The sequence below is a fragment of the Girardinichthys multiradiatus genome, chromosome X (genome assembly GCF_021462225.1).
Source record: "Girardinichthys multiradiatus isolate DD_20200921_A chromosome X, DD_fGirMul_XY1, whole genome shotgun sequence".
NCBI lineage: Eukaryota > Metazoa > Chordata > Actinopteri > Cyprinodontiformes > Goodeidae > Girardinichthys > Girardinichthys multiradiatus.
The window spans coordinates 9023514-9051225 of NC_061817.1; the positions used below are offsets into that span (position 1 = coordinate 9023514).

Below are 27712 nucleotides of genomic sequence, written 5' to 3' on the forward strand. Positions count from 1 at the left end.
TATGTGCATCCATTTTAATAATTTTATACATAATTTGAAAGAAAAATAGATAGGTTGCCATTCAAAGTAAAGGTGGACGATGATTTTTATATCTTATTCTCATATATTAAGCCCATACTATGAGGTCTTATTTTAACAAGCCACTTTAGTGCCTCACAATTCTTTCTAACTTCCAATTTTCTCTGCAAGCCTTTGTAGAAATCTTGATAAATTTATTTAAAAAGTATGAAATATTAGACAAGAATGTTAAAACACCTAAATCTTTCCCCAAGACGCTTTCCTCCAGTTTCACCTGCTGATTTTAGTCGCTCCTCCTATCTGTGTGTGCTTACATGTCTGTTTAGTGGCTGAAAGATAACTGACTGGTTATGACACTTGATGTAAATCTGTGTGACAACAGCTGACTCACTTGCTGATAAAGTATTCAGAGGTAGCTCATCAAAAGATATATCAGGGAGCCAACAAATAAGTGACTCATATGTACCTACACAGACCAGTCTTTCTCTAAGGGATGATGCAGAGGCAATGTATTTGACGGTGATCCTGTTTTTTGTTATGTTTTTCTTTTGATTATTTCTTTTAAATCTTGTTCTTGTATGTATTTTTTCCACAGATGTGTGTAGAGTAATGTGCCCAGTACAAAACAAGAGGAAATGTTACCTAGTTTAAGTTGGCCAAATCTTTATTTTTTTAAAGAGTTTATAAATTAAAATTCAATTGGTTGCGCAGGATGCTGACTTGCTAAAAAGGTTATGACCCTGGAGAAACATAAATGTATTTTTTTTCTGTGTTGTATTACCTTTCATTCATTTACTTGTTTTGCATTTAATTTGTTTATTATTTTTAAAAAATGTTTGAAGGAAATTGTGTTATGTTAAAGTTAATGGTCTCCTGGTCAAAATGAACATCTGGTTGCTATATTTTTAGATATAAAAAGGGCCTCTGACACCATTGACTGCAAAATTGATCTAAATTCTTACCTTAGTTACTGTTTATCCAGCTGGTTCTCAGCAGGACGTTCTACATCACTTAAATTAATGGGAAAAGCCATTAAACATACTTGATAAATAACATCACACACATCACCCCAGTATAGAGTTATATAGATAAAAGTTGTTATGCATTGAATTTATCTTTCGCAGAATGTTTTTCTGAAATGTTTTGGTCTGACCTTTTCACCATGGCATGGTTGGCAACTCATGGGTAGATATTGCAGCACACAGCCAGAGGACTAAAGCTACTAGATTTAAGGTTATCGTAAGCATAATTGGGAGATCCCGTTGGTGTCTTCAAACCTTGACCTTCATCTTGAATCTGTGTGATTCACGGCCAAGTGTGAAGCAGTTGGGATGAGAGTCAGCTCCTCCAAGTCTGAGGTCATGGTTCTCAGCTGGATAAAGGTTGGTTGCTTCCTCTGGATCAGGGGTCAGTCTCTTTATGCTTTAAACAGAGTTTAGGTTTCTTGGTGTCTATTGAATGAGTGACAACAAGAATGGAGTGAGAGATGGATATGGGGATGGGATCCGCGGTTATGTTGGCATTGTTCCAGTCTGTCATGGTGAACACAGAGCTTAGCTTAAAGCTGAAGCTTCCAATGAACCAATCCATCTACACTTCAACATTCACATTTGGTCATGAGATATGCATCAGAATAAGATCCTGGATAGAAGTGGCTGAAATGGGCCTGTGACCTGATCTCAGACAATGAATGGATAAATAGATGGATGGATGCCCACAAATAACCAGATTCCTCAATATACCAACTTTTACAGTGGACTCCATTTTATTAGTGCACATCTGTCAATATCTTCTTTACCACAGAGACCATACACCCCGGAAGCCATGTTAAAAGTCAACTTAAAGCACCATTACAGTCAGGTGATGAACTTACTCTACTATAAAAGCATTTTTGCCTTTTTTAAAAAGATGATTTTTTTATCAGTCTAACAGCTAATTATTTTCTGCTGATTCAACTTAATCATAACTCTTAGTGTTGGTTCAACTCTCAGCTTTAAACAGTTTTGTTTTTTTGAGTGCTTTGGAAAGTGAAAAGCTCTTCTTCATAGTGGATCACCACCATACAGAGCATAGAGCAAAGAAGGGGGAGGGGGGCTAGAAATAAGCTTTAAGTATATGTAGCCATGGCAACCACTTCATTTTGAGTGTAAGCATACAGCAAGACCTTTAGTCTCTAGATATGAATATCATTTTAAACGTTCCTCTGAGATCCTGGGTCGCTGCACTTTAGACAGAAGTGAAGGAAAAGCGTTAATGAAAAGATGAAAGAGCTGTGAATTATTAGCAGTACTACGCATACGGTTGTATTCAGAAGCTGGATTGAATGGTGCAACTATTAAAGTGTATCTAAACAGACCTTGATTCCTGTAAAAGTTATTACACTATAAATCGAGGTTACTTTCCTCAAGTGCGTGAGCTGGATGAATCAGTTTGTGAATAATTTTCTGAGTGTGGGTACTGGAAAGAGCCTCTTCAAGTGCAAAAAAGCCATTAGGTTTAGTCATTCATTTGTTCATTGCCAACCTCTATTCCCTCTTTTCTCTCTGATTCCCCCGTGCCATTTTACCATCAGACCTCTTTCAGCCAGCCCTTCCTCTCTCTCCCTCCCTCTCTTCATCTCTCTGTCAGCTTCATCCGTCCTCCATCCCGCTCTCTTTCATTGCTCCCATGGTGTTGACCATGTGTGAATGGGGCTGAATGATGGGTGGGAAGATGCACGCCAGGGGTAGTTACACATCTGCATGTCATGTACAAACACACTTTCACAGGCATTTGCGCGTACACACACACACCAGGGATGCTGGTGGATGCGTGTGAAGGGTTGGGGATGAGGATGAGTCACTCTGCGCGACACATGGCACGCCCGCAGGAGGCTGCATCCGATTTAATATGACACAAACAAACACACACACACAGAAATGTAGATGCTGAAGACTTTTACTTACATGCGTGATTGATGATGTTCATGCATCATGTTAACGAGCCTGGTTTGCGTTTCTGTTCCTGATGTCTGTTAGCAGACTGTGTGTTTTTTCCTTAATGTGGTAACTTTTTGTGAATGTGTGTGTCCCAGCGTGCTTGGTCTGATAAGACTTTTCATTAGTGTTTCCTGTAAACAGCCTGATTGCTCTTGCTCTGTCTTCTGTCATCTGCTGTTTCTCTGTCTCAGTTGGCTTGTGCTGTGTTTTTTATTTTTTTCTAGTTTTGATTAAAGATGTGAATCTTGGCTGACCTCACAATTCAATTCAATTATGATTACAGTTTTTTACATGTTTTAAATCATCTTTATATGTATCTCAGAGTATGCTGCACCTTTCAGTAAGCCATGCAGTAGGACCATGTGATTATATTTATTATCAACTGCTTTTCAGTCAATATGGTTTAAATCTTTCTAATCGTTCCAGGTGAGCTACTCCTCTCTACCAGCCAGTGTTTTGTACGGTTGAGGCAAACTTGGTTGCTTCTCTGATTAATCCTGTGCTTTGTCTGTCTTTTGTCAGTTTCGGAGGCCCTTTTCACTTTTTATAACCTAACCCTGCTTTAAACTTCCCCACTCCTTTATTCTTGACATGACCGCTGTGTTCCTTGGTCTTTAATGTGCTGTTTATTTATTTAAAATCCTTGTTTCCACCTCAACACCAAGGTTTTATTTGCTTCTGGACAGTTTCTGCTGTTTTGGCATTGATACATCCTTTTTGTAGTTTCCTGATGACCTTACCACCCCTTTACCCTCTAAAGCTTTCATGCTGCATTAAGCAAGAGCCACCAATCATATTACAGGCACAGAGAGCCCGAATTGATGGTACTTGCAGGCTAAGCAGTTATTTGAGATATGCATGTTGCATATATTTGGGATATATTTTGCATTCCTACTGTGCAGCTTTAATTTTGGGCTAAAAATTCAGTGAGGATCTTTATTTGTAGAACCTCAGTCTGGATCAAACTGAAAAATGGTTGCCTCATTTTATAGTCTGAAAACAGTTTCACTTTAAAACAATAACCAGAAGTTGTAGCCATAGTTTTAATGTTAGAGCAGCAAAATGAGCTGCTGTAGGAGGCAGGTTTAATTTGTCCTCATAATCCAACATCATTTCATATACTCACCAACAAACCAAACAGACAGGCATTCTTTAATGCTCTACATTTTGGGAAATTTGCTCCCCCATTTTCCAACATAATCATGTGCCTATGGACTCTAAATACAATGTGAACCTTAATGTGGACTGTAAGTGCAGACTGAGACTCATGCAATGCTGGTACAAAGCAACTGGTTGTGACTGTGTAGATGGTTGAGAGTGAGAAATCATTCTTAGACTGCCAATTTCATTTAGCTGACAAAGGATTCATTAACAAATTACTCTTAAATTTAGCATAATAATTACCTCAACACACACTTGTCAAAACCAATCTTGTGTTTGTGGATGCAATCAAGAAAACCATCAGAGAATTGTGTTTTATTAAAAAACTGTGGATTTAAACTGAGTTGTGTTGTTTTCTGCAGGAACATTCAGAGGTGTTTGTAAGAAGATTGATCATTTTCCAGAGGACGCCGACTATGAGGCGGATGCTGCTGAATACCTCCTACGTGAGTAACTACTCCCATCTTTACTTGGCTGTAATAAAAACAACTTTCACATCAGGAAGTAACATCATACAATGTTTTTTTCTAGTTTCCATAACCTTTCTTTGGTTTTGCCGTCTGGCCTCAGGTTCACAGTAACACTTTCTTTGAGCCTTACAGGTTCCCACAAATAACTGTGGCATCTGAGATCACCACAACTACTTTCTTATACTCTTCTTTTTACACATGGAACAAAAAACTGAGAAATAATAGGAATAAACGAGTGACCAATGACCTATATTATGAACATGTACAATCTGATCAACAATACAGGAACCCCTGTAGAACTGTTCTCAGTCACTCAGTGATTTCCATCATAAGCTATTTCCAGCGGTTTTCATCTTATCCCTTGCTACATTGTAAGAGCACTGGTGGCCATAGTATTCCAATTACCTTGCTGTTTTAATGTTTGTTACTGGACTGGAGCTGTGACAGTAATATGAACTTATCCACGTTGCGTCCTGACAACCAGCAAGTGTGTATGTCAGTCTAAACCTGCATCCTCTCCCAACACATACACACGCAGACAAGCATGTGGGCAACCCTCTAAAAATGTATCTTTTATTACAGTAGCAGGATTTAACACTGAAAAACTTTAGACAAAAAATTTAATTCTCAGTATACTATTTAGTGGGGGGAAAATCCATTCGTGAGAAATAAAATAGTTTTTAGCACAATCAATGGTGGCACAATTATTGACACCCCTAATAAAAACTGCAAAATAAACGTAATTAAAGCCTTTTTTAATTTTGTACATGGATTTTCTAGGATGTACTAATTAATCCATGACCTTCAGTCAATTTCGCATTGCCACTTGCTGGATGAGGACCCATATTTGACTTTATAGCACACACAGTGAGCAGGGAGACAAGGGAGGTTAAAAAAAAGAAATCTCCCTGGCTGAATTTTACAGAGCTTCAGAAAAAGTGGCTTCTTGGGAATGCCATGCCAGTAAAACAACTGCAAAAACACTATCTACATGTCATGTTTAGGAAGTCAGTCATTTTCTACCGCTTATTCCATAGTGGGTCACGCGGGAGCTGGTGCCTATCTCCAGCAGTCTATGGGCGAGGAAGTATCCCTGTAAAAAGCCTTTTCTCTCCTACCATCGCAGACATTAACACGTGGCATTTGCTAAACTGTCCTGGAACTTTAACTGGAAACATGTACTGAGATTGAGCTTTTCATGAACAAACACTCCAGGTGGGTGACACAAAGGATTAATATTTGGAAAAGTGCCCAGTGTTAAGCATGGTGTAGGTTCTGTGATGCTGTGGGCCTGTTTTTCTTCCAAATGTTCTAGAAACCTATTCAGACTATATGGCATCACAAGCTCTTTGAAATACCAGGAGTTTTTATGTAAAAATCTGGTTTATTCTAGATGTTAGATTAGAATCAAAATCAGCTTTATTGCCAAGTTTGTACTGACAAACAAGGAATTTGACTTCAGTACACTTTTCTCTTAAAAATAAAGAATATCTTTTTAAATGTACATATATACACAAGTGACTTTACAATATAATATAATGTGGGATCAGTTCAAGTATGAATGGTGTTGTTCTGGAACTCCGACTGTCAAGTGTTCATCAGAGAAACAGCCTAGGGGAAGAAACTGTCTCTCTGGCAGCTGGTTTTAGCTGGTTTTGGCCGACAGCACTCTGTGGCGCCACCTGAAGGTAAAAGCCTAAACAGTTTGTGTGCAGGGTGTATGGGGTCTGCAGAGATTTTAGCTGCCTTTTTCCTGACCCTTGACCTGTATAAATCCTGGATAGAGGGAAGGTCAGCCCTGATTATTCTCTCTGCAGACCTGATTATTCGTTGCAGTCTGGACCTGTCCTGTTTTGTGGATGAGCCAAACCACACTGAGATGGATGAAGACAGGACCGACTGAATGATGGCAGTGTAGAAGATGACCAGCAGCTCCCGTGGAAGGTTGTATGTCTTGAGTTGCCTCAGGAAGTACAGTCTTCCGAACATTGTCTATATGTGAGGATCATCACAGGTTTTGAGAAATGGTGGTTCCTAGGAACCAGAAGTGGTCCACAGTAGATACAGTGTTGTTGAGGATGTTGAGGGGGCTGTGTGGGGGTGTTGTTCTCCGAAAGTCCACCATTATCTCCACAGTCTTGAGTGGGTTAAGTTCCAAGTGGTTCTGACCACACCAGTGTACCAGCCGATCCACCTCCTGTCTGAATGCAGACTCATCACCGTCCCGGATCAGTCCAAAAACAATGGTGTCATCTCCAAACTTTAGGAGTTTCACAGACGGCTCCACTGAGGTACAGTCATTTGTGTAGAGGGAGAAAAAAAGTGGGGATAGAACAGTCCCCTGGGGACGCTGGCGCTGATGGTTCTTGTGCAGGAGAAGATGCTCCCTGGCCTCACCTGCTGCCGCCAGTCCTTTAGGAAGCTGGTGATCCACTGACAGGTGGAGGCCGGGACTTTGAGCTGGATGAGCTTCTGGTGGAAGATGTCTGGGTTGATGGCCGAGCTAAAGTTCACAAACAGGAACCTGGCGTAAATCCTTTGGTGGTCAAGGTGTTGCAGGATAAAATGTATAGTTCCAAGTTGACTGCATCACCTGCCGACCTGTTTGCCCGGTAGGCAAACTGCAGGGGGTCCACCAGGGGAGCTGTGATGAACCTTGGAACTATGATTAAAGTGATAATCTTTAACACATTACACAAATTCAACTTTCTTCTGCAGCCATCTCACTCCTCAGATTTAAATCCTATAAAAAACATGTGAAGTGAGCTTTAGAGAAGAGTGCATAAAAGAGGACCCTGGACTCTAAATGATTTACAGCTAGGGTCTGGTGTCTGGGGTCTAAACCTTGAGGGCTGATATCATGCAACTTTTGGATGCAACTCTGGTCCAAAGAACCTGAGTCAAATGGCTGAATTACCTCCTCAGCTTGCAACAATTGATTAAACGCTTTTAATAACCTAATTATTTAATTCATGTTTTCTGAAGTAGAAACACATCTAAGCGTTGCAGGACACCAGCACTCGAGAACTGCAGTTTCAGAGTTCTTCTAAAGAGATGGTGCAACGGGGAATGGTGATTGAGCCCTTTCTCAGGATGCACCAACGTTGTGAAAAGCTGTATAAGAATAACCGCTGCCCTACTGGCAAAATTGAGTGTTACAGTTTTAACAGCAGGTCCTTTAGCAATTGTGTCAGCAATTATTTCTTAATGTGGGATTTTGTTTTGCAACTGAATACATGTACTTGAATTAAAGGTTGGATTTTTTTCTACATTTTTAGTGTGGGATTATGCAGCTGCAATACAAATTCATTTATTTTAAGGCTTTCTACATATTTTTACCAGTGGTGCTGGTAAGTGTGACTTGCTTTGTAAATTGCATCACTGAACTCCAATTCGCAGCTTCAGTCATAGAGACATTTCTTCCTGGGCCAAAATCACGCTGCAGCAGCACCGGCCTATTTGTATGTTCTCGATTGCTTCTCTTTTCTTCCATGCCTCTATTGTAAAATCGATCTGCATGGTCTGCATATCGGTCATTGTAAAATATGACCAATATGCAGCTTTTTGAAAAATAAAATATATTGCAAGGCTTTTACCTTTATATTTGTAAACTTTTGGCCATCAAACAGAGGAGATAGTCAAACCTGTGCCCTGCTTAGCCCATTAAAACATATACTAGAGATTCAGTCTGCTTGGAGATTCTCCAACTCCATTTTTTCCCTGAGATGTTTGACTTTTATTAAAATAAAAAGTTTTATTTCTTACAGATGAGTTTTAGGGTCTATATAGTAATGTGTAAGCATGTTAAGTGTGTTACAGTTTTATGGCAACATGTAATAGCAGAAAGCCCCAACAAGAGAGAAAAAAAAGATTCAGCCTGAGTCTTGTTTTCAATGTTCACTGAGCAAAGACCAACATCCCCCCGAGACAGCCAATTAACCCACAGGATTCAGAGTAGATTAGCCAATAGGAAGCTGGGACCTAGTGACAAGCTTTTCATACAGCCCAGGGTTGTGGGCCAAATGGGCAGGGCTTGTTTGCTGTTATTCCAGAGGCCAATAATGCTCAAAATAATTATATCTTTTTAATAAATCCCCCCCAAAAAATCAACATTTTATATAAAGCTATATGGCTGTGATGCAAAAATCACAAATTGTGTGCAGACATCCTTCACTGTGTGATCACATCAAGCACATATATGGGGCTCTAAATTTTCACCCCTGCTGCAGCCTCACTTTCATATTTATCTTCTCTGTTGTTCATTATTTCAGTGTGCATATGTCAGTGTGACTCTCCATCTGTCTTTCTTTTCCCTCCACGTCCATCTCTCCCTCTTGCTTACTCTCTGGTTGCAAGGCCTTGCAATGCATCAACACGTTCTGAATTCAGGCGCAGTCAGGCGTGCATCAAAATACTGCAACATGTGTGTCTTGAGTGCATGCTCTAAATAGTGCAGTTCATGTTGTTTTGGCTCCATCTCCTAGCACAGTGCATTTAAACTGAGTCAGTGACTGTCACTTTTAAATGTGTGAAGGGGTGGTATTGTTATGAGAGGGAAATCTAGCTTCTTGGAAGCAAAGGATAACGAAATAAAATGTGGTTTAAAAAATTGTACAGTACTGCACTTAAATGGCATGCATTGTCATGTCCCCAACTTTTCCTTTTTAGTTGTAGCTTGTAGCACAAAATTGTTACATATTATATAGTTATATATATTTCATGTCCAAATAAATTGCAGGGGGGGAGGGCATGATAGGAAAAAGGCAGTCCAGAAAATAGAGTAACCCAGTCACATATGTACAATCAAAGCTGTGCATCAATCCATTACACAGATGGCACCTGAGACGAGTAGTGATGGCAAAGTCTCCAGCTTGAATATGATGATTTATGTTTTAAATCTAAATGTGAAACTCCAATGTCTTAACATTATGTCTGATGTAACTGTTGCACTGCCATAGTACAAACGATCTGTTCAAATCAGTTCAAAGTAAACATAATATTAAGTCAAATATTTCATTGTGTGTGTGAGTCAAATGTCCTCCCTGTTTCCTGCGTGCATGCAGGTGCTGTTCGCGCCTCCAGTATATTTCCCATTATGAGTGTTGGTCTGCTGTTTCTGGGGGGGCTCTGTGTGGCTGCCAGTGAGTTTTACCGGAGCAGACACAATGTCATCCTCAGCGCAGGAATCTTCTTCGTATCTGCAGGTTAGTCATCAATGTGCATCTATCCCTGTTTGTGAAAGTCAGTGTCCTCTCTCCTCTTTCAGAGTAGGAGTGTGGTAATCACCTGCTCTCTGTGACTTGATGTAAAGAGATAACAGCAGAACAGCATTGTTGAGGGACACATTTCACCCACTCTACCCCACTGTTTAACAGTCACAAGATTAACCCGACAATTTGCTCTTTCTGATAGGTCATTTTACACTTTGTGTTCGATACCATTAATGAATGCCTTGAATGCAGTGAAGGTTCTCCTTTTAGCAAGACAACACCAGTAAGCATATAACCAGAGCTACCATGGTTTAGATGAAAGCATATTCATGTTTTAGAATGGCCCATTTCAAGTCCAGACCTAAATCCAACTCAGAATCTGTTACAAGATTTGGAAATTACAACTTTCGTCCAATCTAGCAGCTTTGAGCTGATTTGCGAAGAACATACCACAAAGAAGGTAAAGGTTTGCAGTTGCAGCTGCAGCTTTAGCATGAGCTACAGTAACCTATATTTGGGTTATAGTCTCATGATCAGCCTTAAGAATAAATCCTTACACATTCTATTGAGTGAGTGGGTCACTGGGGGAGCTGGTTCCTATCTCCAGCAGTCTACGGGCAAGAGGCAGGGTATACCATCAACCACGCACACACCCATTCACACCTAAGGGCAATTTAGAGAGACCAATTTACCTAACAGTCATGTTTTTGGACTGTGGGAGGAAGCCAGAGTACCCGGTGAGAACCCGCGCATGCATGGGGGAGAACATGTAAACTCCATGCAGAAAGACCCCTGACCAGGAATTGAACCCAGGACCTTCTTGCTGCAAGGCAACAGTGCTACCAACTGTGCCACCGTGCAGCCCAGACCTAAATTTTATATTCATAAAATGCATCTATTCACTAATTATGAGTTAAGCAAATTAAATATACAAATATTACAGTAATTCTACTCTTGTACTAAAGATAAAATGGATGTTTTATGACAAGAAGAATAACATTATTTCATTCATTAAAGATCTAACTTTTATCAGCACTGTATCAGTCTCTCAAGAGCCTTTAGAACAGGGTTTTATGGCCTAATTCTGAGGCCTAATACCTGCTTTAACCTGAGAGGGACAGTGGGTGAAACAAATTTATCACCAATACTTAATTCATCAGCTTTCAGCACCGGAACTTCCACCATAAAAGTAAAAAGAGTGACTTATTTCTGTCAGATGTGGACTGTTCAACTTTGAACGAACCTGCTTGCATTTGTGCTCAGGTGATTCCCCCACTTCTGAAGGATAGTCTGCTTTTTTTCTCCCACAGCGGTTGTTCTGTTAAAGGTCTCTCCGAGGCCTTTTCCACCAAACCAGCAATACAACAGTTTTAAAATTTCTAATTAGCACCAGAATAGTACAAGCTGACTGTTTTATCTACCCACAGTTTATTTTGAAATCATTGTCACATAGTTTAAGTAGGTCAGCTAACTGCTGAATTCACAGCTGATTATTTTCTACTGAATCCATAAACCCAATTTCTGACCCAGTTCTTTCACACTGTTAATCTTTGCTCTAAAAGATGTGTTTACCTCGTGTTTTCTAGCTCCTGGTGCAGATGAGAGATCAGCTGATTCACTTGTGATATTAAGGAAAAGTTCTTAAATCAAATTACTAGATGATGCTGAGCTCCTGTCCAAGGCATGAAAGTAAAATTTTACACCGTTTTTTACATTAATAGACAAAGGCACCATACAATCAAAATGAAGATATATTTAATACAACCGAATACCGAAGGTTAGTTTCAATCATTTGAGTGTGAATTTAGCTCCTCTCACAGGGAGCCTCTGCTTCTGGGGGAGGAGACGTCACAAGGAGCTGATAAACCAATCAGAAGGGGGATTGGAGTAATATGAGACTTATGTCATTTTAGATAGCCACTAAAAAGCGTTTCTATTATTTATTTCTAAGACACTTTCTGTAGAGGAGTAAGAAGTTACATTCATCAGACTCTTGATCCCAGAGGAAATTTTGAAGGGTCCTGGAGAAAAGCAGTTCCGAAGTGTGCATGTTCACTAGAGTGAAAGGTGATAGTATATGCCCTGGAGTTCAATACTTTGTTTATGCTTCCTTCCACCTTCTATAATCATGTATTTTGTTCTTTTAAACACCCGTAACTTATAAAAAACAGGCACCTCAAATGTGGTAGACGTGCATATCATCATTTTAAAGCATGTTGATGTTGTAAAGTTCAAAGTTGTGTCTTTTTGCTTTATTGCTGTTTATTATTGGGATATAGAGTCTGTCCACACTTGTCTCATCCTCCTGTGTATATTTTCTGTTCTCCATGTTTCTCTTCCAGGCCTCAGTAACATTATTGGAATTATTGTCTACATCTCAGCCAATTCTGGAGACCCCGGTCAAAGTGAGAGCAAGAAGTCCTACTCGTATGGCTGGTCCTTCTACTTTGGCGCCCTCTCCTTCATCATGGCTGAAATGGTGGGCGTTCTGGCAGTGCACATGTTTATCGAGAAGCACCGTAAACTGCGTGCCAAGTCCCGAACCGAGCTCATAAAGAAGTCTGCCTTCAGCCGCATTCCCTCCTACCGCTACCGATTCCGGCGCCGCTCCAGCATGCGTTCCTCCGAGGCCCCCAGCCGAGACGCATCGCCGCTGGGGAAGGGTGGCTACACGGGACCAGCCGCCTCAGAGATGCCCATGTACACGCTGAACCCAAGAGAAGCAGGCAATGCAGGCAACAAACCAGGTGGCGGCATAGGCGGGCTGCTCAACTCAGAAAGGGAGTTCCTTCAGAGCAGCACGCTCACTAAAGACTACAACAAGGACCCCAACCGCAGGACCACACCAGTCTGAAGGAATCTGGCTGTAGATATCACCCAATCAGAGTATTGTAAAGAGAAGGAGGGGAAATACAATGGAAATCCAAGCAAACAAGGGGAATACCAGTGGTTATGGGGTCAGGAAGGGGTTTGATTAACTCTAACTGTAAACTGTGAACTTTTTAGCCTTTGAACTGTGAATCCTTTGCCCTCTGAGAGTTTCTCAGTGTGTAGCAGGGTGAGTTTGATGGAGAAGTTGTTCCGAACTCCACGTATACCTGATATAGTTATATAATTATATCCATAACTGCTTATAAAGGATGACAATTGTAATTTAGGTTAATGATTTTCATGTTCATAAATTGACTTTCTGACACATTTTTAAGGGAAAGAAAAGACAGATATAGAGGTAACTTGTTTGGAGCAACTTCTCCTGACAAAGTGCAACTAATGTGAAATTGAGAAGACAGAAAAGAAGAGAAAATCGGTGTGATATTTGATCTTTAGACCTCTCTCCTCCTGTCCTTTTGGGTAGAAGTAGAGCTGGATTAATAAAGGGAACAGTTAACTTTCTAAGTATGATATTTATTGGTGAGAAAGTTACATTTATCGCAAGGCTTAATTCAGCTTTTGTTCAGCTGGTTTCAGAAAAGAGAATTTGTGGCATTAACATTTGTTGCATTGGTTATTTCTCCATTTGTTTACTATTAACTGACTTCAAACAGAACTGAAACTGAATTGAGCTGATTCCATACTGGACCTGCCAACGTTGGCTGCAGATGAGCTGTTGGAGAGTCAGTAGAAAAGGCGACTCAACAAATCTAATGTTCGATCCGTTGGTGCTTCCTTTCAGCTGTGTTTTTCTGCCACTTCTTCTTTTTTTTTTTTACCCAAAAATTCAAGACAACCAGATATCTGTCTGTTTGCTTTCACAAATCACCTTTCGCCTTCCATGTTCTTACATGTAGCCCCATACTCAACTCACTGACACCCTCTTCGCACATCCTATTGCCCTACCTTCCCTGTACTTAAATCAACAGTAGATTTAGCTTCTGTCTTCCTTAGGGTTTTCTGGACGTTATTTTTTCAGGGTAAAGTTAGGGATGGAGTCGGTGTAAGGGAGACCACTGAGCTGTGAAACATATATTAAGGCAGTGCCAAAAAATGTACTTAACTAACTAGGAATGGACTTTTTGTGTCTGCCCGATACCTCTCGCTGAACATCTTTCAAATTAATTCAACGTAAAGTTGTTTTTGATTGATCAGAATGGCTGCTTTAGTAAAAAGAGATAAAAATGGCCCTTTAGCCAAAGAAGGCATCTCTCCAATAGAGAGTTTTATTGGTAAAGAGCTAGGCATATGCTAGGCAAATTATTCATCTGTAATTGCAGCAGTATAATCTCACACAAAATTTCAAGAAAATGGTTAATTGCACAAATCTTGGTATTTAACTGTTATTTAATATTAATTTATTAAAAGCTTTTTTAAATATGTACTTTACCTTTTAAAGTTGATCGGAGTTTGTAAGAACTTCTTAGTAACTTCTCTGTATAATCATGATATAGCACAGAGGCCTAATTTTTTTAGCAACTAACCACTAAAAGGGCCCACATGTATGTGCCAGTTGTCTGGCTGACATGTCAAGAAAAGCTTTTACCACCACAAATATAAACAACTGGAGTTTGCTGGGCTCTACTGGGACTTTAACTGGAAAATTTACTTTGGTCTGATGGGTTTGAAGCAACACTAAGAATAAAAAAAAAAAAACGTCTCATGTCCAATTTTATGTATGGTGGAGGGTCTGGGATGCTGTGGGCCTTTTTTCCTTCCAAAGAACCTGGGTAACTTGTTAGAGTGGATAGGATCATTAACAATTTACATAACAATCTGGCGATCTCAAAGAAAACTTACTTAACCTTCTCTTAGAAACAATTATATCCCAACTGGGATTTTTTTTCTCTACTGATTAAATGTGCTCAAATTCCAGGTTGGATTTTTCTAAAATGTTCAATATAAGATTATGCTACTGCAGTTAAAGATTAATTTATTTTCGGGCTTTTTAAAACATCTTTACCAGGAGTGTCCATAAATGTCTATGGCACTGCATGTGGACCACAGTGTAAAGACAGGTACACAGATGAAATCCATCACAACATCCAAAAACATGCTGCATTCAATTCAAACTGTTGCCCACTACCTCCTGTGTAAACATGGTGTCTTAGTAAAAAAAAAACATTCTACTCTTATATACTTCTTACATCTCAGCATTTCCAAACATGCTAAGATGAAATACACAAATATAAAACAAAAAATGTTTTAAATCATTCCTAAAGTAAAGATCATTCCTAAAATAGCATCTGTAGCCAAATTTGACAATTTAATTCTAGAAAATACAAACACTGTTGCCTAATTTCATCCAGGAGATGTGTCAGCGGTTCAGTTATCAGCAGCTGTGCGGGGATTCTGTTAATAAAATGTTTAATAATGCCGACTAACTGATAAATAATGTTTCTGTGCCAGTGAGGCTTTAGCAAGTCCTTAAAAAGAACAAGAAGAGTTTTATTGCCACTTAATCTTCCAGTATTTGCTGATAGCACCTGATAGAAGGTGTGAAAATAAAAAGAAGCCATAAAACAAAATGGGAAGCATCTGACAAGAGAAAAAGAGTTGTGCAAACAGAGCATACTGTGCTGTGTTAAAATATTCTTTCTCTAACAGATTTTTGCAGTTTTTGCTTTTTCGTTTTATTTTAGACAGAGATAACCTGAGTAAATACAGAAGAGTGTAAATACACTCTTCTGAAAAGAAGAGTGGTCCAAAATCTCTCCATATCGAAGTAGACTCATTGTCAAATGGTGTAAGGGCTTGATGGCAGTTGTGGCAAAGGGTGTCACAAGCAGATATTAGGAGCAATTTTGTTTGAATATCTTTATAAATCATAAATGAAATTATCCTTTGAAAATGTCTTTGTATTTACTCGGGTCATATTTCTCTAGAAATAAAACTTATTCAATGATTTGAAACTTTTAAGTGCGATAATAAAAAGCAAAAATTGAAGAAATCTGTAAGACAGCAAATTCTCTTTCACAACACTGCAAGTAACCAGTGGTCAGTTTCACAGCTCTTTTTTTATTCTGTTTATAGGACCTCTGAGTGAGAACAAAAATGTATATAAATGTATTTTTTGCCTCCCAAAGTCATCATTGCACTGTTTTTGTATAAAATAAAGATGAACCGACCCTGAGCCGACACCTCCACACCCTGCTCTGACAGTCACCACCCTAACAATAAAAGATATTCTAATCGCACTCAAACTCTTTAAATTACAAAGCTGCTGTCTTATCTCCTGTCTTTCACGCCATAAAGGGAACATAAAGGGACAAATGGGCACCTCTCAAGCTGCCCTCCACCTGTGAATATTAATTTTGCAAGCTAACTGCAGAATCAGCTGCTGTTGTGGGCTGTCAGATGAGGAGGAGGGGAAAAACACTTTTCTCCAAGCAAGGGCTTTTAATTTTTAAAGAATAGGAGCACACAAGGGCTTTTTATGCTCAGCACTGCAGCAATGTCGCTTTTAAGGGTGTAAAACTGGAGGGAGCGTGGAAAAGGCAAAAGACATTTGCACAGAAACAACTGTTTTAAAACCAGCTGAATAGCTCAGTAGTAATATAACATGCTTTGAGCAAAAGAGAGGTAGAAGACGCTCATCTTCTACCCAGCTTTCTTTCAGTAGGTAGAGATGAGTAATACTGCCTTAAAGAAAGATAGGATAATTACAAATTATTGGAGTTAAGATTCAGCATACTAGCTAAGCTAACTAATTGCTCAGAACCAGTACCAAATATTACTCAAAATGTCTCCTTTGTGTCGCAGTGTCCGGGTTAGCTTTAGGTCATAGAATCACTGCTGTATATACTCTTTTTCTGTGTAGGATTTACAGACTCAGCAGTTGTAGCTATGTAGTTCAGCATAATGAGGGGCCCCTTAGATCCTTAGGGTCTGTTAGGCGCCACATTTAGTACTGCCATCCATGAGCCATGTTAGCATCGACCATTCAAACCCATGCATGCTACATCCATTCGCTTCCATTGCTTTTAATTGCTGTATCTTAAATCGGGCCTCAAACAGCACCCTGATCTCTGTTGCTGATCGGACGCTCGGTTGGAACCTTAAAGACGCTTCATTCAAGGCCTAACCTGTGTGGATGTTTACCCTAACATAGCACAGGGTGCTTTTTGAGACTCTCCTTCTGCCACCATTCAGCTTTGATACTATATCAACAAGTAATTGTATTATTAGCAAAGAAATATCCTAAAGGTGCCACTGTGCAGAGAAGGACAAACTCTGTCACATTATATACTATATATGTTCATTTTAGGGGAGGGGGATTGATTATAGGGTACAGAGTTGGGAAGCAGAAGTTGTAGTCTTTCTAATATATTATTCTAGTTTCCTTTTCTACTTTGTCGTGGCTGTGAGGTTTTGTTGTTTCAATCACATCCGACGCCTCTGACAGGAGGGACGAGCAGAGAGCCGGTGGACTGCTTGTGGACATTTACCTCACCTCACTGGTGCCAGAGACTGCGTTACCCAGCGAGATGTGCAGCACTGCAATACACACTGACAGTAACACACAAACAAGCACTTTACGTTCCTGTACCTGCAAGTTCCTATACTTCTGAGGACAACATATCCATCACAAAATGGGTTGTTTAAATTGGCAGGGATTGAAAAGAGAAATGAGCTTGTCGTGTTATATGGTAATAAGTAGATAAAATTATCTCTAAAATGTTTAGCATTAGCTTTTAATAAACTTTTACCCCCTAATATTTACATTTTCTTAGTGCTTTATTTGAAGTTGTGGCAAAAGCAGAAACGTTAGACAGAAAAGCCAGCTTACTTTATTCGTATTTCTCGATTCAAGCAAAAATTCGATGAGGTGTGAAACTTTGAGAAAATAGTCGCTTAACAGTCCTTAAAACAGTCACCCTTGTAGGGGGAAGGAGGGTAATTAGGCTCCCTGTTTTGGAATGTTTGTCCTCATTAGTACAGAAACAAAGCCACACAAGAATAAATACACATGTATGGTCACAATTGCATACACACACACACACATTCCTTAATGCTGAGACATGCACAGATACCCACACTGAGACAGCACCCGCTCACAGCTATAGCTTTGCCCAGTGTGGTGCAGAAACTAAGTGCATACTGCTCTATGAAAAATCACTGTGTCATATTTAGTGTTTCTTTGGGACAAAACGAACTGTTCCTGATGAGTCCCTGTTGCGTCGACCCAATAGGTGGAGCTTTGAGCAAACTGAGCCAGCTTATCATACATGGACAACCAGATGAACTGAAATGTGAATTCAATAGGCTAGTTCTGAGACAAAAATAATCGCTATACGCACTCTAACACTACCAGCACACACTCACAAACACTGACACGAATATAGTTCCAGTGTGAGGAGGGCTTACAGGTGGATTTATGTCCTGCATGTTTGTGCATGCATGTTTTTTTGTGAGCGGTGATGTTTATATGTGTGTATGTGTGGAGTTAGCCTATCCTCACACATGCACCCAGTGCCTGCCTATCCTGCCTTCAGACAGCTCCGACATCAGCTGCGGAGCTTCCAGGATAACATTTTTCTGGATTCCCATGACTTCATAGGGTCACGCTGGAAGTCGGTTCAGAGCTAAATGCCCCCATGGTTCCTAGGCAGTCTCAGCCAAACAAGCTAATTAGACTGTTTTGATTTAAGTAAGTTCTGGTGGACTAATGGGGGCTTATTTTACCCACCAGATGTGGTGAGACTTTATAGTAGCAGCCTTCTGCTCGGGCCTGGCTGTGTTTTTTCTTTAAAAAATTGGTCTATATCTGTAAAACTATATTAGGTACAGTGGAAAGATCTTAGCAGGGAGGCAAAAGTTTATTCACTCTCTCAATGTCCATGACCAGTCTTTGAAACTAAGAATGAAAAGGAGCAGTACGCAGGTGTTTTGCAGATCAGCAGAAGGTGTAAAAAGTCAACTTTTTTTGCCACCCTTGATTGCTGATGTTGATTCTGGTGTTAAAAGACAACATCTCAAGGTGCAGTGGTTGAGGGAAAGATGTCTGGTTCTGGAACTCCAGGGTCTCATTTATGATTTTTGCAGATAATGTTCTATCCTCTTCTTCAAGCCGAGCTGATTGGAGCACTTTGCAGTGTGAAAATGGGATGCAAGGCAGATTCTCTAAGTTTGAGCCCATGGTTCTTAACTGGAAAAGGTGGAGTGCTCCATCTTTCTCACTCAAGTGAAGCAGTCCAAGTATTTTGCTGTTTGATTGGCGAATGATAAGAAAAATGGACATGGGTAGCGAGGTTGCGATTTTCTCTGCAGTAATTTGAGCATTGCTTGTGGCTGTGATGAAGAAGAAGTAGCTGAGCAGAATGCCAAAACTGTTAATTTACCAACCTGTCTACGTTGTAACCCTCAGCTAGTGTCACTACGTATCAATGAAGATACTCAAGATCCAAAATACAAGTGGCTGAAATGAACTCCCTCTGTATGGTGTCTGGACTCAATCTTAGAGGTATTGCGGGAAGCCCAGTCATTGGCGTGAGCTCGAAGTAGTGTTTCTGGATCCTTATTGTTATAAAGAGTCATTTGAGGTGATTTAAACATCTGGGAGAAGACCCTCTGGCAGACCCAGAACTCGCTGTATAGGGACTATATTTGTCCCCTCTGGCCTGGGAACCCCTGGGGACCCCCCATTAGAAGCTGTATGGGATCAATGGGGAATAGGATGTATGGATTTCCCTACTGCAGTTACTTGTATAAGCTGATCTTAAATAAGTAAAACAAAGATCACTGAATTGATGGATAGATACTTCTGGTCTTAAATTACTTGGTATAACAAAAATGTTTATATTATAAGAGTAACCAAAATTAACCACAAAAGAGGAAAACCTTTTTGCTTAACAGATTGAGAATATGGAAAATTGGATGATAGATTTACCTGTTGAGAGGATTTCGAGACCTTTTTAGCCTTTTTTGCAGTTATGTTCATTTTAATTCTTTGAACTGTTTTTTTTTTATCTCCCAAAATTTCCTAAATGGAGTCTATAATAAATCAGCAGCCAACATTTCAATATTATTCTTGCCTTGGTGCTTGAAAGCTTGTATTTATGATTTTGTTATAACTTTTGCCACAAAGATCCTGTAGTTAAATACACTGCTTTAACCTTAAAAATTTACTACGGGGTTAGTTGTTGATACGGCTAACCAAGCATATTTAATGCTGCCATTGGAATGCTGAAAACAGTGGGATGTTTAACCAAATCTGGGAGTTAAGGTGTGCATCACTTACACTGAGGCTTTTCTAGGATAAAATGTTTTTAGATGTTAAGACGAAACAACTGACTTTACAAGTAGTTCTTATACGAAATATGATAAAAAATCTTTTCAGAGTTTCTGCTTTCTGACATGTGACTTAGATTGCAGCTATTCTATTCATGTAGGAACCTTTCATTTTACATTGATTCTCTACAAAACATTGGATTTTTTTTTATTGTTTAATCACCATCATTTTCTCTTTTTATGTAGAAAAAAACCATTTTATAACCAGATTATCTCAAAAAGGCCTATTTGCTCCAATAATAGTGTCTTTTCCTTACATGGTACTACACACTGTGGTACAGTTTAGCTAATTTTAGTAGATGCAGGTCAGATGGTGTAACTGATTCTAAAACGTTTTTATTACTACCTCAGCTGGAGTTCAAGATTTTCAAGCTTGCCAACCTAGCAATATGAAAGTTATTTTAAGATCTGTCAGGTCAAAAACAATTACCACCACTAGGCACTTACATGCTTCCTTGCTTTATGTAGCCATGACAAAATCCAGCTAGCAAATTATGAGGAACATCACAGACGTATCTATTTTGTGCTTAGATTAAATAGACTGGGAATGTCTTATGTTTCATGAGCATGTTTGATAACTGCAAATATGGTTACGCAGATCTATCTGTATTCTCCTCCGTCAAAAGCTAGATTTGGGTTTAGCTAGCAATGCAACCAGCACTCGTCGCCAACTTTGCATGGAACTGTCTAAATCAGTGTGAAGTAAATATGCTGCATTCAACATGCCTCAGAAGATCTTGAATCTGGGAAATACTACAAGTAAAAAATTTGTAGGATTTGCTAAACATTGTGGTGTCATCTAGGATGATAACAATGGATTTCTCTGCATTTTTTGCATTCAAACAGAAAAGCAATGTGCTGATAAATACAAGTTGTACAGGGATATGTGTGCTAGTGGTTTAATAAGATACAAACTGATTAGTAATTTAATCCATCAACTCTCACAACCTTCTATACGCACGGCAGCCATATTGGATTCTGAACCTGTGAAGAGTACTTTCTTTTGTGAATAATGTAGTTTTTGAGAGAAATTTTAGGTACACCAGGAATTGGAAAAAAGACATTTAGGCAGTTAATTGGTCAAAAGTGGCAGAGTTGCTTATTTTTTGTTTGAGGTGTACAAAACTAGCTTGTAGTAGTCATTATGCACACACAATCAATATTTACAGATGTTTTAGTGAGAAAAATAACACGTTATCTGTTTATGCAATTAAAGTTGTAGCCTTTTATTGTAAAAGTGATAAACTCCTGCAGAAAACAGCACGCTTTATTGCAAAACAATCATTGCTCTCCAAAATCTCTTATATTCTTGTACTGGCTCACTGACAAATTATCTGGATTTAGCACTAAGGACCCGGAAAAAAGGTGTTTGCTGGGTATTCTCAGAAAAGTTCTCTGTTTTCTGCTTTCTCACATGTAGCTCAACATTAATAAGAACTTCCGTATGTCAATGGCAAATGACTGTAACCTGACTCTGTCCATCACAAAATGACCTGAGGACTGTTAAAAAACAAACACCAGAGCAAACTCAGGGGAGGGTTCAGTGACATTTGCATTAGTTATTCACTAGGGTTTTTTGGGAGTACAGGAAACCACAATAATTGACTGAAGGCTCTTTGGTACAAGATAAACTGGAGTATGAGCTCAGTGAGCAGCATAAATCTTTCTGGGTTTTTTTTTTTTTTGAGGGAATGTGTTTGGCAGGCATTGTAGCAGTTGGCTGGAGGATTAAACCTTTCTCAAATGAATATAAGGAAAAGAAACAGGAAATAGCTGTTACTCTTTCTATCCTTAGGGTTCACACTTGGCGTTGTGTTTCCTTTCAGCAAAAATGAAAGCCTCAAGTCATACGTGCAGCTGAAACCTTGAGTAGCCATTTCAAATATATGAACAAAAAAACTGTTGGCGGCAAAGTTCAAACAAGCCCCTTAAAGCGTGTTGATGGGTGACAGATGTCTGGTTGAAGATTTGGGCAGCTTTTTAATCCTGCTTCACACCTCTGAGCCCTGTCGTGAAATAAGTAGCCCCTGCAAACACATATATGCACACACATGCATGCACGAACATGCTGGCACTCACATGTGCAGACACATACACACACACACACAACTGCCAGCCACTTTCACTGTATAATTTACAATGTGAACCTCCAAGTAACAGCAGTCTGACATGGACACATGCTGTAAAAATAAAAGCACACTTTTACTTACATTATATAAATATGAATACCTATATGAATATAGTATAATGATTAGAAAATAAAGAAACCTCTTTTTCAAAATGTTTGTGGTGGATTTTTATTCTTCTTTATAAAAATATGATGTGTTTCTTTGCTTTGCTGCAACTTGCTGTTCCTATTAAATGTTTTTGTTTTAAATGTACAGTAAAAATAATCGTATTTTTTTCATCATTTCTCATCAGAAAAAAAACCCTGTGAAGTTCACACGCTCCTGACTAAACCTGAAATTGCAGAGAGATGTGTATCATTCCACATTAGCTATCTGATGGATAAAAATGTTTGACTATCTCCACAGCTAGAGCCCAGGGCTCTGAATAATGGAGAGAGAGAATGAGAGCGTGGAAAAAAGGTGAGAGCTGAGGGGGGGGCAAATATGTTTAAAGGTGGGAAATGGAGAAAGAATAATACAGGGTCAGTGCTTCAGTCTAAACGTCTCCTGTGTAGCTCTGGGTTTATGTTTAGTGTTGTCCTGCTAGAAGGTGAAGGTCCCCCACTCTCCCACCCAGTCTCAAGGTTTTTTTTCAGGATTGCAATGTATTTGGTTTCTTTCACCAACCCACACTGACCAGCTTACTTGTCCCTGTTCAAGAAAACAATATCCCCAGAGCATGATGCTGCCACCTCCATGTTTTACAATTGCAATGGTGTATTCAGGGTTATGTGCAGTGCTGGTTGTCCTGCACACTTACGTTTTGCATGAGAGACAAAAAGTTTTGTTTGACCAGAGAATATTCTTCCATGTGTTTATTATATTACTTTCATAGTTTGTGCCAATCTGGACTTGTCATAATCTGCCTGTGTTTGGGATTTTGAGTTTGTGTTCTGTTTACTTTCTTCTCACTGCCATGTCCTGCACTTGCTTTATTTCAGTTCATGCATGATTATTAGATTCTGTTCTTTAGATGTTTGATACTTTCCTGGATTGCTATTGTATTTTCCTCTAGATGTGTTTTTCCCTGTTTATGTTCTTTTGGTAGTCTCTTTGTGTACTTATTTCTGTTCACTCAGAGGTTTTCTGCTACCCCTCTACTCTTCATGCTCGTCTGTGTTAATTAGTCACTCTCCCTCTGTTCTCCTGCATTCCTTCTCCACCAGCTGCTCCTGATTCTCTCCCTGATTACCTCCCCTAGTTCATTGCTCCATGCTCCACTTCCCTCAGTATTTAAACTCTCTGGTTTTCATTGTTTGCCACTGATTCCTCTTGATATCTACCCTGGATGCTACCTTAAATCTTCATGTTTTGTGTCCAGACGGCCTAAGTCTTTTGTTTTTATTAAAACTACTTCTCTCCTCACGATGCGGCTCCCTTGCTCTGCTCTGCACTTTGCTCCAACCCTAAACCAGCACCATACGACAGGACTTCTTATGGCTTTCTTCACCTCTGGAGTACAAGGCTAATGGTTGTCCGGTCAACAGATTATTCTACTGGATATGTTTATCTCTGCTGCTCCTGCAGAGTTACCATGGTCCTCTTGGCTGCTTCTCTGTCTTAATGTTCTCCTTCTCTGGCCTGGTAGTTCAGGGTGACATGTCTTGGTTTGTAGCTGTGCCTTATTCTATCCATATTCCGATGATAATGAAAGGTTGGGATGTTTTATAACCTACCCTACCTCTGTTTTAAATAACAGCTGAGATTGAGTTACACACAGGTAGATGCAATTCAGTGCATAGATGACTTCTGCAGGCAGTTGCCATCAGATTAAACCCATGTTTCTTTTCCTTCCACTTCACATTTATGCACTACTTTATGTAGGCATAACACATATAATTTCAACAAAGTACAAAGAGCTCAAGGACTATGAATACTTCTTCAGGGTACTGTATTAAAAACACTTTCTGTGGCCATTTTTCTTTTAAAGGTTTAATGGTTTGTAGAATTCTTATTGAAACATATAATCTTTATTAGAGCAATGATGCTTTGTAAATAACCATAACTCATAGTTCGTGTGGTAATTTTATTTACTCTTATTTGTATGCACACTGAAAGAGTGTTTTGGGTTTAGCCTCGCATGTTGCATAATTACCCTGCTAACATTTATGCCTGATATTAATATTCTGAAAATACCAACATAGAAGGGCATATAAAGAATATAGCATGAGTGGGAAGGTTTTAACGCAGCTCTCAGATTCACCTCATGAATAATCCTAAATCTGACGTCACAGATGGAGTGCCTCATTGTTAATATGGAGATGAAAGTGTAGGAAGGCATTATAGGAGTCTCTTGGATTTGTTGCAACTTTTGTTCTTCCAAGCAGCCACCGAATGTGCCAATGTCTCCTGTCATGTCCTTCACAACCTCTCCTTTACACAGATAAAATGTGGACATGGCCCATGTTTCACCACTTGCTGCTGTCTTCCCCCTGATCATCTTAGCCGTTTTCCTCTCTGCCACAGTGTTCTGGTTTGAAGCCCCAACCTTTTATCAAGCAGCAGGGTACTGTAATGATTGCTTTCTTCAGCTCCATTGGCCCAAAAAAGAGAAAATGTCCCAGTATGCTAATAGCCCATAAAAGACACTGAGGATTCCCAGCAGGAAACACACCTGAAGATGATTTCATTGTGCTGCAGTTGACAGTCTGGGTCCAAAAATAAAATGGGATATTGGCGTTGGAGACTATTTCCACACCCTGGATAGACCTGTCATGAGGCCAAAATGATCTATAATCATATGAAAAAATTACCCCATGAAACCCTGTTTTTTTCTAACATGATTGTAAATATGAATATATGTCTAAATATAAATATGGAAATACAAACAATGTAACCAAACAATGAAAACTAAAGAAAATATGAGTTAAAACGTTTTGTGAAATGTAATAAAAAGTTTTATTTATTTGTTTATTTTGAAAAGTTAATGACACCCGCACCTTTTTTCCCCACTTAAAATCTCTAAAACAGGCGTGTCACATCAGGTGTACAATTACAACTGTGTCATTTGAGGTTTGCCTGTTCAAATTTCAGACATTTAGTTTGGTGTTTTCCTGCATATTGGAGTGAGAGTAAGCTCTATTGCAAGATTGAAAGAGCTGTCCGAGGCCTTCGAAAAAAGATTGTAGTAGCTTATGAGTCTGGCAAGGGATCACAAAAAATATTAAATCACTCATTCCACTGTACAGAAAACAGTCCACACATGGAGGACATTCAAAAGAGCTGCCAACGCACAAGGTCTTGGCCGTCCAAGCAGGTTTACACCAAGCACAGGCCACATGATGCTAACAGAAGTCTCCAAACACCCTAAAATGTCATCATGGGACCTTTGGCTGGCTCTTTTTACTATTGATGAGAAGGTACATGCCCATACAGTCAGAGAGGGACTGCACAAGTTTAACTTTAAAAAGGGATGTGCAAAGAGGACATATTTGGTCTCTGAGATAAAGGTCAGGATAAAGTTTGCCAGAAAGAAAGTAGACAACGGTCAGGAACTCTGGAACATAGTTCTTTGGACAGATGAGTATGAAATAAAATTATTTAGACACCAGAACGGAGGACATGTTTGGCATAAACACTAAACAGCATTGGAGAAAAATAACACCATACCAACTGTAAAGCATGGTTTACAAGTTTGGTGGTTTGGGGATGTTTTGCTACAGGAGGACAGTGTTAGTCACCATGAATGGGAATATTTATCAGAGGATGGTTGAGGAAAATGCGAGACTATCTGTAAGAATAATTTAAATCTGAGCAGAACTGGACACTGCAACATAATCATCAACCAAAAATACCAGTAAATCCGCCGAGGACTGGCTGAGAATTAGGAAATGGAAAGTCATGGGCCATGTCAAAGCCCAGATGTTGATTTCATTGAGGTGCTGTGCATTAACATGAAACAGGCATACATGTAGGAAACCTCATGTCCTGATCATATGTACTTTATGAATTGTTTTGTTCTGTATTTTGGGTCTTGTATTTTGAGTTATGTCTGTAATCTATATTTAGCTCTGTTTACTTAGTGTTTCTGTCCTATCGTTAGCCTATCTCCTCAGTTCCTTAGCCTCGCTCCCTACTCAGCTGCCATTCATTCTGTCGATTGTACTCACCTGGTTTCCATGTCACTATTACACCTCCACAGTATTTAAGCTCCCTGGTTTTCATTGTTCTTTGATGGTTTCCACTGCTGCTCTCAACTTGCTTTCTTGAGTAAGTTCTTCAATTCATTATTAAATGCTACTCCCATCATGTGTCTGCCTCTGTCCTGTTGCCATTTGGGTCCTCGACAACAACCTTCTAACATGACACCTCAAACATCTCACAGCTGAAAGTCGAGAGTGACGCAAACGTTTCTTATGTCAGAGACTTGTAGAGGGCTTATTGAAGCATCTCACTGAAGTTATTTTGGCCAAAAGGGTCAATTATGGGCTAATATTATAACGTTTTACTGATTGACAATACACATTTTTGTTGATAAATTTTGGTTATTTTGTAAAACTTTTTTTTTAAGTGCAACTTTTACACATTTTAACATGTGAACATTTCTTAATAAGAAACTAATATTTAACAGGGTGTCCTTATTTTTCTCAAAACTGAATATTTTAAAGGAAAGTTGCTAATCTTAACCTCATTGCACCAAGTAGAAAAACTAAGAGATTAGCACAAGGATAAACAACACATTTGTGAAATGTGGCAAAAATGACTAGAAACCATTCAGGACTTGCCCTGATTCATTAATTACTTCCTTAATTAAAAAACTAAATGTGTCATCAGATCAGCTTCTGTCTAGCTGGAAAGGTTTAATAAAAGAAAATACACCCTGCAGCTTCCAGATAAGGACAAACTTCAAGGAACGAGCACTTTAAGGTCTCATACATGTACATGTGAGAGCGCCTCTGTCTGTGTGTGCTTGCAGTGGAGTAACACTATGGCTATTTGAAGCGTGAAAAAAAATGCCTTGGAGCTGTGAATGTTGTTCAAGCAGAAAGACAAGATTGAGGGAGGGGAAGGTGGGGGAATAACTAGGAGGAAAGAGGAGAAAAGGTCACAAAAAGATGACAAAGAAGTTGGGCAGGATCAATAGAAAGCATAAAACACAAATTTATATTCAGTTCTTTTAATGTTGTAATTGTGAAATGCTGCTTTATATTTATAACTTATCAAATGTTTATAATAATAGCCTGGATTGTTTTATTGTATTAAATGTTTTATACACCTCTTAAAATACTTAAATGGAAATGCCAAGCATCCTGCACGGTGTTGGGCTGTGAGCACAACCTCCATTTGTGGACGTCGGTACCTCATACCATCCTCATGGAGTCGTTTCTAACCGTTTGTGCAGACACATGCACATTTGTGGCCTGCTGGAGGTCATTTTGCAGGGCTCTGGTAGTGCTCCTCCTGTTCCTCCTTGCATAAAGGCGGAGGTAGCGATCCTGCTCCTGGGTTGTTGTCCTCCTACGGCCTCCTCCATGTCTCCTGGTGTA

At 39.4% G+C, this 27712-nt stretch overlaps 1 protein-coding gene across 1 annotated transcript in view; it reads left to right on the forward strand.

Annotated features, from left to right (window-relative positions):
• The window catches only part of LOC124863167 (voltage-dependent calcium channel gamma-3 subunit-like), a 36093-nt gene extending 13754 nt beyond the window's left edge, over nt 1-22339 (forward strand). The window contains exons 2-4 of the mRNA XM_047357433.1: nt 4520-4603; nt 9691-9831; nt 12180-22339. Of these exons, the coding sequence (XP_047213389.1) occupies nt 4520-4603; nt 9691-9831; nt 12180-12691 (737 nt within the window). The 3' untranslated portion in view covers nt 12692-22339. The remainder of the gene's footprint in view (nt 1-4519; nt 4604-9690; nt 9832-12179) is intronic.
• The last annotated feature ends 5373 nt before the right edge of the window (nt 22340-27712 follow it).